General features: G+C 44.7%; 1 protein-coding gene across 1 annotated transcript in view; it reads right to left on the bottom strand.

Annotated features, from left to right (window-relative positions):
- Positions 1 to 15,643, bottom strand: part of QSOX1 (quiescin sulfhydryl oxidase 1) — an 89,143-nt gene that overhangs the window by 26,053 nt on the left and 47,447 nt on the right. The window contains exons 4-7 of the mRNA XM_061634252.1: positions 12,821 to 12,923; positions 8,989 to 9,079; positions 5,911 to 6,056; positions 1,650 to 1,787 (exon numbers count right to left, since the gene is read on the bottom strand). Of these exons, the coding sequence (XP_061490236.1) occupies positions 1,650 to 1,787; positions 5,911 to 6,056; positions 8,989 to 9,079; positions 12,821 to 12,923 (478 nt within the window). The remainder of the gene's footprint in view (positions 1 to 1,649; positions 1,788 to 5,910; positions 6,057 to 8,988; positions 9,080 to 12,820; positions 12,924 to 15,643) is intronic.

The following is a 15,643-nucleotide window of genomic DNA, read 5'->3' as shown; positions in this document are numbered from 1 at the left end:
TAAAAGCGCCAATCCATAAAGGTACCCCGTAAAGAAGTTGGGAAATAGTTTTAGATCTAAAAACCTTAATGGCTGCCGGGATATATTGTCCTCCTTTAGTGAAGAAGAACCTTCGGATGCCATGAGCTGAATTTCGAGCAGTAGAAATGGCTCCTCTAATATGGGGAGTCCAGGACAGTGATGAGTGAAATAATAACCCAAGGTATTTAAAATGGGAAACCTGTTCAATTTTGTGGGAATCGATTATCCATTCATGAGGAGGAGAGTGTTTGGCAAAAGCTAATATCTTAGTTTTAGAGAAATTTATAATCAATTTGTTTTCGTGACAGTAACTCATAAAAGATCTAATTAGGCGTTTGAGACCAACTTTAGAAACCGATAAGAGAACAGCGTCGTCTGCATACAATAGCAATGGACAGTGCAGGTTCGCTAGTTTTGGGGGGTGAAAATCCGGGGAGTGACAGTAATGAGACAAATCATTCATAAAAAAATTGAATAATAGAGGGGCAAGAATGCAACCCTGTCTAACTCCTTTTGTTGTATTGATAGGATTTGTGAGGTGTCCTTCATGACTACACCTAACACGAAGAAAAGTGTGATGATGCAGTCGACTAATTAGAAAAAGGAGTCTCTTGTCAATTTTAGATTTAGCAAATTTTGCCCATAGTAACTCCCTGGGGATAGAGTCAAAGGCCGATTTCAAATCAACAAAAGCAACGAACAGACCATTTCCCCAACGGTTCTTATATTTTTCGGCTAAGTGATTTAGGATCACACAATGCTCTATCCCAGACCTCCCTTTCCTGAAAGCTGCCTGCTCCCTCCCGAGAATGTTTTCCTCTTCTAGCCAGGAAGAAAGTTTCCCTTTTAAATAACAGGCATACAGTTTACCGATGATGGAAAGGAGGCTAATTGGACGGTAGTTTTCAGGGTCCTCATGGTTCCCTTTTTTGAATATGGGGATTACTATGGATTCAAGCCATGACTCAGGAATGCAACCCGAGGTGTTGATTAAAGTAAAGAAATTTGCAAGGAGAGGGACCCACCAAACTTGGTGGGCTTTCAGCAATTCAGGGAGAATATTATCGGAACCAGGGGCTTTGCCGGATTTCAAACAGGCAATCAGAATGGCAATTTCTTTTTGAGTTACTGGTGGCCATGTGGGGAGATTTGTTGGTTTATCAGAAAGATCCACATCTACAGTCTCACTGCAATCAGAGAAATATTTTTCCCATAGATATGGAGAAATGTGGCAGGGGGCTGAATTTAGTGGTCTCATAGAGCCAGAAACAATCCCCCAGAAACGCTGCGAATTTTTTGTCCTGGAAGCTTGGATTAAGGCTTTCCATTCTTCATGCATCACCTGCCTTTTTTTGGTGACTAAGGAGCAAGCTATCAAAAATTAGGGCTACCACACAACCACTTTCTCTCTTCTGTAGTATAAAATAAGGGGCATCCACTAATGGGGTCAATGGAATGGTGATGTTGAACCCTGACAGGGCCTTCACAAGCCATCAACTCCTAAAGTTGTGTCAGCTTTGCCGCTTACAATCACTGACCGGTCTATGAAGCTGCTGTAAGAACAATATAAGTAGCACTGAATGAGAAGAAAGGGCAGAAGAACTGGGAGCAGCGAGGTTGGTTCTCACCTGTCTGCCACCCTCCAGGGCACAGGGGTAGTAAGTGGTCCTACGCTTGGTGGCACAGTGGGTTTGAAGGAGTCTCCTTTAAAGACTCCAGGTAGCCTCTTCAAGAAGTCTGTGTACAGAGGTCTTGAGTCAACATGCCTGTGAAGGAAGATGAGGAGAGACACACCTGAGACAAGAAGTACTTATAACCTTTTAGCTGATCTTATGCTGCCCTTCAGGAAATATACTGAACTCACATGCAAAGGAAAACCAAAAGAGCCACCCTTCCTTACATCATTAATATATATTGGGGGGATTCTGTCTCCCTGCCCTGCACTGCTGCCTCCTCTGGATAAATGCTTCTGCGGCTGTGCAGTGCACCGATCAGCCCCCCCCCCCGGCTGCCGCCTTGCCTGCTTGTCAAGGTGGGCAGTGGCAGGCAGTATGAGCGACATGCAGGTGGGAGGGAATATTCGTTTACATTTTTATCTAGATAGACATATGCAGGGCTTCATTAACAAAAAGAAAGTTTTAGATTTGGGGCCAACAAAACCCCGAATTGCTCCAAAATAAGTTATATCACTATAATTTGCTTCCATACTTGCTGCTGAAAAAGTCATCAGTACAGTCAGAGAAGCAGCAGGTGAGAACTGTGGATGTCAGAGGGCTGGCCTATCCAGCCTTAATAGTACTGCACCAGCAGGCCTCGCTTTAGTCTTCTGTATTACCTTCTATGAGCCTGCCCACTCGGAATTCTGTGCCAATTCCTTCACCCTCCATTCTCCACATGTCAGCTGCTTTTACACGAGAGATGGAGAACCTGCGGCCTGCCAGAGATTGCTGGACTCCAACGCTGTACTTCCTTTCCACCCTTTTGGATTTTAGTCTCTCTCTCTCTCTGTTTTACCTGATTTCTCATGAAATCATAGCAACATATGAAGCTGCTCTACGCTGTCACAGCATGGGGCCATCTAGCTCAGTACTCTTCACCCTGACTGGCAGCAACAGGGTTTCAGGCAGGAGTCTCTCCCAGTCCTAATTGGAGATGCCAGGGATTGAACTGGGGACCTTCTGCATGCAAGGCAGATGCTCTGTCACCGAGTTACAGCCCCTCCCCTTTCAATCGCATCCTCTACATGGGATGAAATAGGGAACAGGCCCAGCCGGAGCCATACACCTGTTTTTAGACAAAGTGGCCCAAAGTATAAGGTGGAAACTCTGAATATCCTAATGGAAAAAGCTGGCTCTCCCTGCTACCCAAAGTGCAGCGAAAGGAGCAGAAAGTTTCACACCAGTATGGGAAGTGATACTGCAAGCAACAAAGCCCTGATGCAAGCACAGCCAGGAGCAGTCACTTTACCGTCTGCTTTCTCAGCCTGACGCCTCCCTGTAAGCAGATGGTCAGGGGACGGCATCGTCACAAACAATTTTCCCCTCCACCAGCTCTGCAGCAAGGAAAACAATGGCTCTCCTGTTGGATGAAGCTGGCATGAGAAAACGAAGATGACGCCCTGAAGGGCAGCTCGCTGCCTCCCTGATTGGCTCTTAAGAGAGGGCTTGCAAATCCCACATGCACCATTTAGGAATCCAGCTACAACAGGTGTGGAATAGGCTTCTTCCTCATTGGCACAGGAGTGAGTGGTACCGTCACCTCTCTAAGACTCTTCCTTACAGTACCAACATGCCCCTTTGCCTGTCACACTAATGCCTTCACTGCCAGGTGTACATCAATCAAACAGTGTGGAGGGTGGGGGGGGAGAGACCATCTGCTTGTTATTTCATGCGCTATTCAGTAGTAGGAACCCACCAGAGGGTCCAAGCACGGGTTTTATTGTTCCTTGCCAGCATCTCAGAACTAGCCATTGTCTGGCTCCTAATGAACTTTTCTGCAATTAGAGAAGCATGCTGAGGAGCGGAGCAGCTGGGTGAGGGGGGATCAGGAAGCAGAGTTGATCGCTTGCCAGGTTGGAATACCATGCTCTATTGTCTTCAATGTTTCAAAATAACGTAAAAATCAAATAAAACCTCACTTACAGGCTAGGTAGAGTCTTAGAATGTGCAGTTCACGAAGGCAAAAGATAGCAACTCGCATCAGAAAATGAAAGGTTCTTGGCTACAGGTGTTGGCTACAAAGGCCACCAGGGTAACAAGCATGTTATAAAACCCTGCCTCATACAGCCACCTCTAGTTCAGGAGGGATTGTGGCTCAATGAGACAGCACATGTTTTGCAGACAGAAGGTCCCAGGTTCAATCACTGGCATCTCAAGGCAGGGCTGGGAAAGACTCCTGCCTGAAACCCTGGAAAGGCACAGCCAGCATAGACGATACTGCGCTAGATGGGCTAACCGCCTGACTCAGTATAAGGCAGCTTCCTACAGCCAAGCACAGCAGTAGCTTTCCAAGGCCTCAAGCTTTAGAGAACTCTGCAGGTTTCACATGCAGACAGAATGGCAGGCATACAATTATCTAGTCAAGCTGCCTGTCTGCAACAGCTGCACTCCTGATGCTTTAGACAGGAACATTCAAGACACATCCACACCTTCTAAAAACCGAGAAGGCCTTCATATTAATTGGTTTCATCCCTAGGAGACATTTATACTCAAGCAACACCCAAAGGAGCTATTCATGTTCCTGGCCTCAGATACAACAGGATCCGCCCTCCAATGGAGATTCTGCCATGCAGAGCCCAGCCCAGCCCATGTGTTCTGACAAGCACTCACACACCCAAGCATCTGGCTAAAAACAGCCTTTGGCAATGCAGTTGTCAGAGGCCTGCCCATCCGTACTGGAGTTGAGCTTCAGAGATCAACGCGCAGCAGAGGCTGCTGGCTCCAATGTCAGTGGGGCAGTGATTCCGCTCCTGATTTTAGTCCAAACTTTCAAGGGGGTGTCCAAGATGCTGAAAGCTTTTCCCAAAATATATGAACGAAATGAAAGCACCTTGGACAGTTCCTTGACAGTTCAGACTAAAACCCAGAGTGGATTCACTGCCCCACTGACATCAGAGCCACCAGCCTCCACAACCAAGGCTGACATCTTACCACAAAGATGGCTTATGAAAGAGGCTATCTAGGAGTCTGGACAGCTTTGATTGCTTTGACCAAATGTGAGCTCCCACACACAAAGTTATTAAAATCTCAAAAGCATCCTGAATATAAAAAACCTTCCACAAATTTCTAACTTTCATACTTATTGAACCTGAAAATATATGGAACATTTTCCCCCGACAAAATTAAAATCAGGTAGTGATTGGGTGGAAATTCCCTGGAGGGGTTAATTGGGATGCCATGCAATCCTAGGCAATGGCGTGTTTGTTCATCTGCTCTGCCCCTGCCCTTGCCCCCTACACACAGAACTGACCAAGCAGGATTCCCACCCCCACCAACATTTGTCCCAAGCATAAGAGCCAGAGGTGAGGCGCACTATCAAAGAACCTAGTAGTTTCATTAACGGCAGAAGGTTAAGGCCAGGACAGCAAAACACAGCCACAAGTGCTTGCCCATTCACCCTAGTCCCTTCCCTATGATCTCCAGGGCTTGTACTCCCAACATGTCCTTAAAACACACACACACCAACCAACAATGCAGCTTACCACGTTAATTAGTTACACTTATGCAAACTTGTCTGATAAGCATAATTGATTGTAGTTGTAGAATTTAGCTTTATTGTGATGATAAAATTCAGGATCTTTTGAGTTCAGAGTTCCAGTATCCTCAGACACAGCACATAAAATCCATTAAATAAAACCCCCATTCATTTCTATGGGGTTTGCGCAGCTCTGCCACCCTAGTCAGAGGCAGCATGCTTCTGAAAACCAGTTGCCGGAAGCCTCAGGAGGGGAGAGTGTTCTTGCACTCGGGTCCTGCTTGCGGGCTTCCCCCAGGCACCTGGTCGGCCACTGTGAGAACAGGATGCTGGACTAGATGGGCCACTGGCCTGATCCAGCAGGCTCTTCTTATGTTCTTAGCAGTGCTATGCAAGTCCCCCTGAAATAAATATTTTCACAGCCACACATACCTAATGAACTTCATGCTGATTCCTTTGGAATAACCTTTAATTAGCAATCACTTCTGAGCCTCATTTTCCAGGCTGTATAACTGGAATAATTAAGTACTTATTTCTTTGGAATTTTTTTTTAACCAGATCTGTGACCGCATGATAAAATTTGCTGTTGTCATCTTTGGACTTTTAAAAAAAATGAACATGGATCATTAGAGAATTTGTGCACTCTAAAAATATTGCTATATAAGCAGGTAAGTTATGAAAAGAGCAGCAACTCACACAGGGATGCTGCTGCAAGAACCATTCTTGACAAGGAGGAAGCCAGAAGGGAAGGTGGTGACATTGAAGCTCTTCACTAGCTCTTCATTGCTCTTGATGACTCGCCTCACTGCAATGTTCTCATACTGCAGCATGTCCAGCGTTACCTAAAAGCAGATATTACACTCATTAGTGCTATGGATGAAGTCAGATTTTTACAGCTGGATGCAGTGAGACACTTTTTTCTTCTCCTCTAAATCGTTACCTCAAAAATCTGTTTCTTTCAGAAGTATCTGTCTACGCCCACCCCTATTTTGTGCTGCTAACTATCCCTTAACCTGTGGCTCTCCAGATATTGTTAGACTCCAATTCCCTTCAGCCTCAACTAGCGTAAATAATGATCAGGGATGATGGAAGCTGTAGTCCATCAACATCTGGAGGAACGCAGGTTCCTCAACCATGCACTAAATCTTCCCCGATAACATCCGCGCTATTCTTGTATCAAGACCATCTTCTCCACCTTTGCCATTTCACCTAAGCCCTGGTTGTATGACTCTTCCCACCACTACCACATGTGCATATGCTCAAGATGTGGGGAAGGAAAGAGACAGCTGCCATCGGGCTCACCCCAGATATCGACGTGCATACAATATCTATGTGTGCATAGCAATAGGGAACCATGATCACACAGGACTCCCCATCACTGGACAGGCTGCACATGAAGGCTCCCTCCTGCAGATGTCCCACCAGACTTGCAGGTGGTGTTGAGGCCAGTGGCACAAGCCCACTTTCCCCTCCATGCACTGACTGCAAATGGAGGACAGGTGTTGTGTGAACAGAGCTCCAAAATGGATAAAGCCACTGGAAAGGGACTGGGTCACTACTATGTTCTGAACACCACCAATACTCTCAAGCTGCTTCATTACCCAGAAGCCATAGCAATACAATTATTGGCCTAGTTAGTGGGCCATGATTTTAATGCCTGCACCCTTCCTCCCCAAAATAGCTTAGGAAGAAAAACACTCTCTAGAATACCTATGAAGTATCCCACTATAGCTCCTTTGGCAGTATTTACCCACACATGACACCTTAAATGGACATTAGGAAGCAGGGAGTGATCTTCCACTGCAAGCATTCGAAGCATTCACTCAAAGTTCATCAGAATTTTTAATTTAACAATATTAAAGTGCAGTCTTTAAATCCTAGCAGGCACAATGAAGTATTTAGTCAACTCTACTTTAAGCCTTATGCCAGTTAAAGAACTGCTATCTGTGCTTTGTCTCTTATCCTCAGTTCCTATCACAAGGGCGCATTAGTAGGATGTATCATCCTATTGATGGTGGAGGAGTCTCCAGAACTCTCAACAGACAGAGCTCTAGCACATTGGGGCTGCTCTCATGCAGCAAGTATAATGTGTAGATAGGGTCAATGTTAAAAGCATCCCATGCAAGCTGGGTCTTCTCTGGCTCATAAGGGTGAATCCACATCAAAGCTATGGCATTCCAGCAATGGAGATCAAGGGACGATGAGCGACCTCACACTCAGCATACTCTTACTGTGTATATGCATATAAGAAAGTGGGTGATTCACAGTTACACAGGTAAAGCAGGAATGGCACAGGTGTGCCAACTGGAGAAGCTGCGCTCTACTATCCTCCCCCCCCTTCTCCAACAGAACCATAAACCAAACTGGGTGGAACACTAGCTTGCCTTTGAAACCAGTTGGCCAAAGTATTTTGCTGAATTTCAAATTGTTAAGGACTGGAGAGTCAAATGAAACATCCATTGTAGGGACAGCAAAGCTTAGAGGAATGTGAAATCCTCCTTCCTATTTGCCACCTCTTTCCCAGAGACTTCCGCTAGACCTACTATGTGATAGCTCTGCCTGCTCTGAATTTGGAAGGCTCCCCTCAACAGGCAGAGAAAGCAGGCAAGGACTGAAAATGTGCATATAAACAAGGAAGCGGGAGCCAATGGCTCTCACTTTGTCTCATACTTTTTTCAGGTGCTAATATTCTCTGCTCCTCCTCCCAGCCTGCCAGGGAAGTTAGCTGCTGGGAGGGAGGGAGGGAGGGAGTTGTGCATGCCAGCTTTGTCTGCTTGTTATGATGGAGGCTTCAGAACTCTCAATGGGAGTTCTCATGTGATGGGACTGCTCACCAGGCTGAGAATGTTGTAGGACAGTAGATCTCTTATGGTATGTTTGGTATCAAAGGCCTGTGCGAGCTCCTGACTTGGCTGGCCTGAGTCTGGCCTAAAGCCAGAAGTTCTAGCTTAGCCTATCAGGAAAAGCTTACAGGGATATTGAAGCAGGAGTTTGTTCAAGCACACTAGATCCTATTGTTTGTGTAATTCAAATTTACTTTTGCTCTAAGAATACTATTTGTGAAAGATTTGTTCTAGCTACTGTTAAAGAAGCCATTGTTGTGAAGAAATAAAAAAACTTCCTTATAGCCTTGAATGAAAGATGCTAGTAAGCAGAAAGCATTTTTTGGGCTTCCTGCTCAAGGATATCCTTCCTTTTTGCCAAATAACTATACTGTAGGGGAGGGAAGAAAATATAATAGGGTTAGGGTTCTTGTCCCAAAAGAGGCATCAAACATAATGGGAGAAAAGGGGAAAACCTCACAAGGCAAGGGTCAGTTAAAAATGGAAGAGGTAGATTTGGGGCCTTATGTTACAGCAGCAGTTAGGCTATTTTGGGCTAAACATGTCCGTTTAATGCAGTTGTCTCTACTTTTCCACTCTGTTACAAAAGGGAAAGAAGATCCAGTTTGTTTTAATTTGGCTCCAGTTTCCAACAATACCTGAGAAATAAAGGGAAGGGTCATATTCCTACAGAGGGCCTGTGTCAAGGGAGTTCTGCAATGGATCACGGAGGGGAATCAAGACATCTTCCATACCTCCCTACAATTACCAGCCCACTTTTTTTTTTAACCCACTTGTTCATGCAAACCTGCATGAAGCCATTTGTGGCATAAAAGAACAAGGACCCACTTCTGTAAAGTTTTCCTGCCTGAAGGCTATCCTGACTTTCTGCAGGGGGCCAGGCCAGTGGCTACTTACAAGCCTGCTATAATGCATATATCAAAAGAGTCACCTCTCGGCCCAAAAAGGAGTCATCCTTCTCAAATATCAGGGCCAAATAAGTCACATTTTTGGTGTGGAAGAAGCCATGAAGTTCTGCCGCACTGCAAAAGACAAAGAACAACACACTGAACAACTCTGCTCCAAGTACAGGGCAAACAATTTTTTTCATGCAAATTCAGAGCCTCCCAACTTCCCCCTGCTGGAGGAGATCCTCCCAGTTGCTTGGTATTTCTTCCTGGGCGTAGTATGGAAAAGCACTGATCCTTTAATCTAACCGGATCTATGAAGCGGTGAGATAGTTGGCTTGCCACCTTTTCTTTATTGGCCCCATTCCTGTGCTTTTAAGAACAGCCTAATATAGAAATTTAGCAGGTGGAGTTTTGGGGGTTTTTTGGTACGGAGATCAGTGGTGGAAAAAGTTTCAGCTGCTACATCTGTGTGTGGCATGGTGGAACTGTACGTTATAAGCGACTTGGGGCTACCTGTGCCAAATCCCCCTCCTCCATAATATGTAGCAACATGTATCCCAAGCCCCAACATCATCACACTGTGAAGCAGAAATATATGAAGTGTTTTCTCACATTATGGAGGGGGAGGCAGAGCACATGACCTGGAGTACTACAGAAGGGCCCTGCTTCCCGGCGTTCCGCTAATGCTGCGGCTTTCGTTTTCTATTTTAAAGACGATTTTTGCTCTTTTGCAACGTTTTGGCGTCATTTTTGCACGACGGCCCCATTATAGTCTATGGGTTCCGCTTTACGGCGGGGGCCTGGTCCCTAACCCGCTGTATAAGTGGGGCCCTACTGTATTTTTGGTGGGCTACTTAAAAAAATAAAAAGATGCAGGAGGAGTACAATTAAAAAACAAAAAGCCTCACCATGCAATCAAAACCAACTCACATCTCTACTGCCTAAGTGCTAGCACTATGATTTTTGAAGTCACAAAAAGAAATCCTCGCTTTTGAGTTTCAGGTATCTCTTGAAGACCTTTTTATGCTGACAGGCCTATGGAGCTGTTTAAAACTTTTATAGGCCAATCATTTTAATGATTATTTTGTACTGTTTTAATAGTGTTTTATCTTTTATTGTGTGCTTGTGTATGCGTATATATGTCTGCGTATGTGTGTATACACACCCACACCCATGAGATTTTATGAGATGACAGTAGATAAATACTTTTATAAATAAAATCAGCCCGGGGTGTGTGTGTGATCCAGGTCTCCTTACGTGATGTGAGAAAGCCTCAAGATAGCTTGTAAACAATTTTCTGAAATCCTGACAGTTAATAGATGCTTCAATAAATGGTAAATAATTGTTAAACTCTAGCCTGTCCAAACATTCCTTACAGCCTAGGCAAGTTGTAATCATTTGTAATGTTCTGAGTTTGTGAGCCATTAGCCATCTGAAACACGCATAGCTCTATTCTGTAGTGGGTCAGTTCCTCTAATCACTCTTTTCCTTAAAGGAGATTAATGAAACACCAACACATCTACTCTGAGTGGATAATTTTATCTCCAGAACAAAAGCAGAAGCCTGGCCCAAAGACAAATCACCTAGAGACACAAAGAAGTACCGGAACAGGAAGATGCAAAATTCTTGAACAGAATTCAGTTGCTGTTTGGGGCTCAAGAGCCCAAGGGCAGTGAGGGTAAACTTGCCCAATGGTAAAACTAATCCCCCTATGAACAAAAACCCCATTCTGGGAGGCCAACAAGTAGGGCAGCATGTTTTAGTTTTCTAGATCTAGTTGATTAATTTGTGAGGCTAATTTTAATAGGCAACAGCAAATTTAAACAGGCAGAGCTGCCCTAGTAAAGGGCACATTTCTTCATTTTCAGGAGTGGCTGGTGAGGAGGTATGCCACTGCAGACCCTGCCTCCTGGAAGCAGTTTTACTGCCATGTGCCAGGATGGGACAGGGTGGCAGCAACGTCAGGGCAGTGGCAGCAGCCCCACAGTGAAACTCAGTCCTGAGGGAGGGTAGACTCTGCTGTGAAGGTTTGATTCTACTCCTCCCAGTTTTAAAATATTTTCTGCTCTATTCTTAATTTGATTTAATGTTTAAATTTGGTTTTAATGTTTTACTTTTGTAAACTGCCTTGGGGGGGCCTTGTTTGGAGTAAAAAGTGGTTTATAAATACTTTGATTAAAAAATAACCCCCTTCCCAAATCTCTCTCTCTCTCTGTGTGTGTGTGCCTGCGCCTGTGCACACTCAAGTGCTTCTCATTAAACAGGGTGAGAGAGACTCAATGGACCAGTCTAGAAATGAAGACCATCAGATTCTAAGGAACTGACTCAGACTCTGCTATGCTCCACAATCTTTGTCTGTAGGCCTCTTGAACATCACCTGGAAAGGCCTTGGCTGCCTTACACATTGAACAAGACAGATAATCTACCTGGGGCAATATGAATGTGATGGAGGGAATGTTCTACAGCTGCCAGGCAGCCACTGGGAGGTTCATCCCAGCTTTCACATAGCTAGGAAAGCTAGTACAAAGCCAGCTTCATTGGGAGTCTGTCCAAGCACTTGGAAGCCACCAGTGAAATGAAGATATCTATTGATATTTATATTTGTGTGTGTGTTTTAAAACACTATAGTGGAAAGTTACCTTGAAGCTAACCCTAAACTGCAGCAGCACCTATGGCTTGCAGGAAGTCTCCTCTTAAGCTTGACTATCAGTGCAACTCACATGTGGAAACTGTACCAATTTATCCTTTCTGTTTTCATCTGTATTCAAAAGACACATGGGCATCTGATAAGGAGCAGCTTTTGATATTGTTATTGTCCTCATGTGGGAAATCTAAGTTTCAAGAAGCAATATATACAGAAACATGTGTCATCGCTCCAGTTACTGTTACTTTACCCACATGGGTGAGCCAAGAATAAATGGGATGAAATTTCAGTTTTGTGGAAGACTTTTAACGTATGTAATCTCAACACACACACCCAATTCTGGAATCGATTTGTCTTTTAAAATCTGCTCAACATAAAAAAATGCTAAAAGTGTTCCAGATAATAAAGCCAAATTATTGTATGGTTTTTGTTTTACATAGTAGCCTATAATTGTTATTCATATTATTTCTTTCACAACACAGTGTTATAGTGTAGTAGAATATCAACAGAAATAAAAAACCGATATCATACTTTCGACACATAAAGTACACTACAGTCTTGACTTTGTTTAATCTAGGCATAATCCAGAGAGGCAAGTATTCTTCTTAATTTACAAGTTTGCAACTGAAGTTAAGAGGGATTTGCCTGGCAAGGACAAATTCCTAAATTAAGATTTTTAATCACAGAAGTGCTCCTTCAAGTTGTATAAGGGACCATAGCTCACATTTCTCTCTTGCTGCCTTTGTCTCTCTCTTCCTTCCTCCCCTCCATTGTCTTCGTTATTGATTTTCATTTGTAATCTCCTTTCAGGCAGAAAGGAAAAAGAAGACTTCTTTGTGTTGTGCAACAGGGGAATTATAATACTGACCTACCTTACAGGGTTGTTCCAATGATTACTAAGAAGCACTTTGAAAACTAAAGTGCTATATTAATGCTAGGTATTAGTAGCACTGTTATTATGGAGTGGCATGCTCAGGCAAGGCAAGGAAACTGTCCCTACCTGAGATGAAAGTATGGATCAAGTTTGACTCATACTGTTGCTAGATATGGTTATTACTGTTTTAGCTTAAGGATAAAAATTATGAAAAAAATGTTTTAAATCAGTAAAACATTTACCATAAAGGCCAAATATATGGAAAGACTTCCCTGCACGCTGTTTACCCACATGAATGCGCACATGCACCCAGCTAAAATGTTACAATCCACTTAGCATTCTCCTCCTAAGTTACCTGATTGGCTGCAGTGGTGGGCAGGCTGGAGGCCACACACCTTCATGCCTCTCCACCGAGGTAATTATGGACTCCCTCAAGCTCCGGATGTCATCCCCATGATCTGTGCAGGAGAGAAAGCATATCACAACTGTATTTCAGGCCAGGCACTGTGCACCAGCCAACATGCTCCTTGCCCCCAGACACCTGTCATGTGCTAGGAAAGACACAGTTGACCAACAACAGCTTCTATTGTGTCTGCTTCCTTGGGATCATTATGGGGGCAGTGTTTCTCAAACCTTTCTTAATTTGGGGGGGGACTTAGTCTACCTATTGCAGGCTTGTCTAAACCTGTGACAACTGCAAGCATGTGGAGGTGAGTGTGTGCAAGAGGTCCCCATGAGAATCTGGGTAATAAAGTAAACAGATGTTACAGGGTTTTGCATGAGTTAACCCCCCCTCAGCCCCCCCTTGCCTGGCTGCTCTAAGCATTGATCTGAAGAACAGGGACTGAGAAGCTTCATCATCTAGTTCCCTCTTACAGAGTTTTCCACTCAGGCTCCAGGGTTTCCAGAGCCTGCTTGCAGAGTTTCTACTCCGCCCCTTCCCCCAGCCATGGCTTGCCTCTCCCTCATTGGCTCCAGCACATGAACAGTGACTCTCAACAGTAGTTGCATACCTCACAAAAACATCACTAAATGGTGGGGGTGAGGAGCAATCCACATGAGAGAATCTAGGGACAAAATAAATACTGTCCGGATATGAGAAAAATATTGCGCCAGGCTGCAAAACACACACACACCCCTCTAAGTCCAGCCAGGGAACCACTCCCTACTGCACTCCTCCTTGGCTCATACCACACAGATACTATCTTTTCTCCAAAGTGCAACCTTAGATCTTCCTTCCCGAATGGGGATTCCCACCACAGAGACTGTAAGTCATTCTGGAGACTCTCCTTGAGTAGACTTTCTCAAACTTTGCAATAAGGGATCTCCTCAAGTAAGGAGCTACAACTGTTTGATCCCCCCTTCAGTACAAATGGAAGCAGTCAGTATCTATTGGGCTTTTTTTCAAAAACAGAAACTGTAGCTAGGTGCTGGCCTTCAGACCTCCAGAAAAGCAATTCATCTTGCTAGGAAGACAGGGGAGGCTGCATGCGTCTCTGCAACAACAGGCTAGTGAGAGATAAATCACGGTGTGTTGGATTCTACAAGCCCAAACTCCCAGCTGCTTTGCTGGTCCCCAGTATAATTGCCAACCTTTCTATTGGCTCTTTTCCTATGCCTAAGTGACACACAGAAATAAAACAGATGAAACATTTCTCACCACTTTTTTTTCCTCTATGCCACAAAAAAGGTCCACCTATTCAGCAGTCTGATATGCAGTTACTTTTCTAGACAGAGGAGTAACACAAAGAAAAGTTGGCAACCCAGTGGGGGATGACTTGGAGGCAAATGCTGTCAGTTGTTCAATGCAGCTAAGAGTGCCTGCAAGGAAAGGGTAGGGGAGAACCTGGCAGGTGTGACATTCGTTGTAGGTGGACTGGCACACTACCAAACAAAAGGTAATTTATTATTACATGAAAATTGCCCAATGTGTTTCAATAGCAGTCAACCTCAGGGAACGGGGGTTAGGTTTTCTCTTATTCTGATGCACCTGTTAAAACAACTCAATCAATGAATATGTTCTCTCATATCTGAACACTGGCTGCCCCAAGGGCATTTGTCGATAGCATTTGTTGTCAAAATGCATCAGGCAATTTTCATACAGTAGTAAGTGACTACTCTTCCCCATCAGTTTCTTGCTTTGCCTTTCCTTCTGGGTCTTTGTATTAATTTTCTAGTGCTGCTGGTCTTCACTGCAGTTTGGTGAGGATGCTGAGAATGCTGTTTGAGAATTTTAGTCCCCTACACAGAAACTACACTTCCTAGAGATCTCTAGAGAGAGAAAAAATATTAAAATCAATAAAAAATAGCCCCAGAATGAAACACAACAGCTTATCTAGAAGTGCAAGGCCCAACTTCTCACACCCGCAGGGTTGGTGGTTGTCCTCTCAGCCAACTCTCAGATCTCCAGTTGCTGCTCTTAAATGCCAGATCGGTATATAATAAAACCTCCCTCGTCCACGATCTGATTGTGGACGAGGCAGCCGATCTGGCATGTATAACCGAGACCTGGGTGGGCGAGCAGGGAGGAGTTAGTCTTTCCCAGCTCTGCCCACCGGGGTACCTGGTCCAGCATCATGGTAGATCTGAGGGTTGGGGAGGTGGGGTTGCTGTGGTCTATAAGAGTTCCATCTCACTCACCAAGCACCATGTCCATGCAGTTACTGGTCTGGAGTGTTTGCACCTTGTGTTGGGCCAGAGGGACAGGCTGGGAATCCTTTTGGTATACCGCCCACCTTGCTGCCCAATGGCTTCCCTAACTGAGCTGACGGAGGTGGTCTCGCAGGTATTGCTGAGATCCCCCAGACTATTAGTACTGGGGGATGTCAACATCCATGCCGAGGCTACTTTGTCCGTGGCGGCTCAGGACTTCATGGCTTCCATGACAACCATGGGGCTGTCTCAATATGTTAGTGGTCCAACACATATGTCGGGGCATTAGACCTTATATTTGCTACTGGACATGGGGATAGTGATCTGGATGTGGGGAGTTTTACATCTCTCCCTTTGTCATGGACAGATCACTGCTTGCTGAAGTTTAGACTCTCAGTAGCCTCTTCCCTCTGCAAGGGTGGGGGACCTATTAAACTGGTCCGCCCCCGGAGACTAATGAATCCTGAAGGCTTTCAAAGGGCTCTGGGGTTTTTTCCGGCTGATAGGACTGGTGCTCCTGCTGAAG

Source organism: Rhineura floridana, chromosome 6 (genome assembly GCF_030035675.1).
Source record: "Rhineura floridana isolate rRhiFlo1 chromosome 6, rRhiFlo1.hap2, whole genome shotgun sequence".
Taxonomy (NCBI): Eukaryota; Metazoa; Chordata; class Lepidosauria; order Squamata; family Rhineuridae; genus Rhineura; species Rhineura floridana.
Note: the sequence above shows the minus strand (reverse complement) of the source record. Positions and strands in the feature narration are given on the sequence as shown.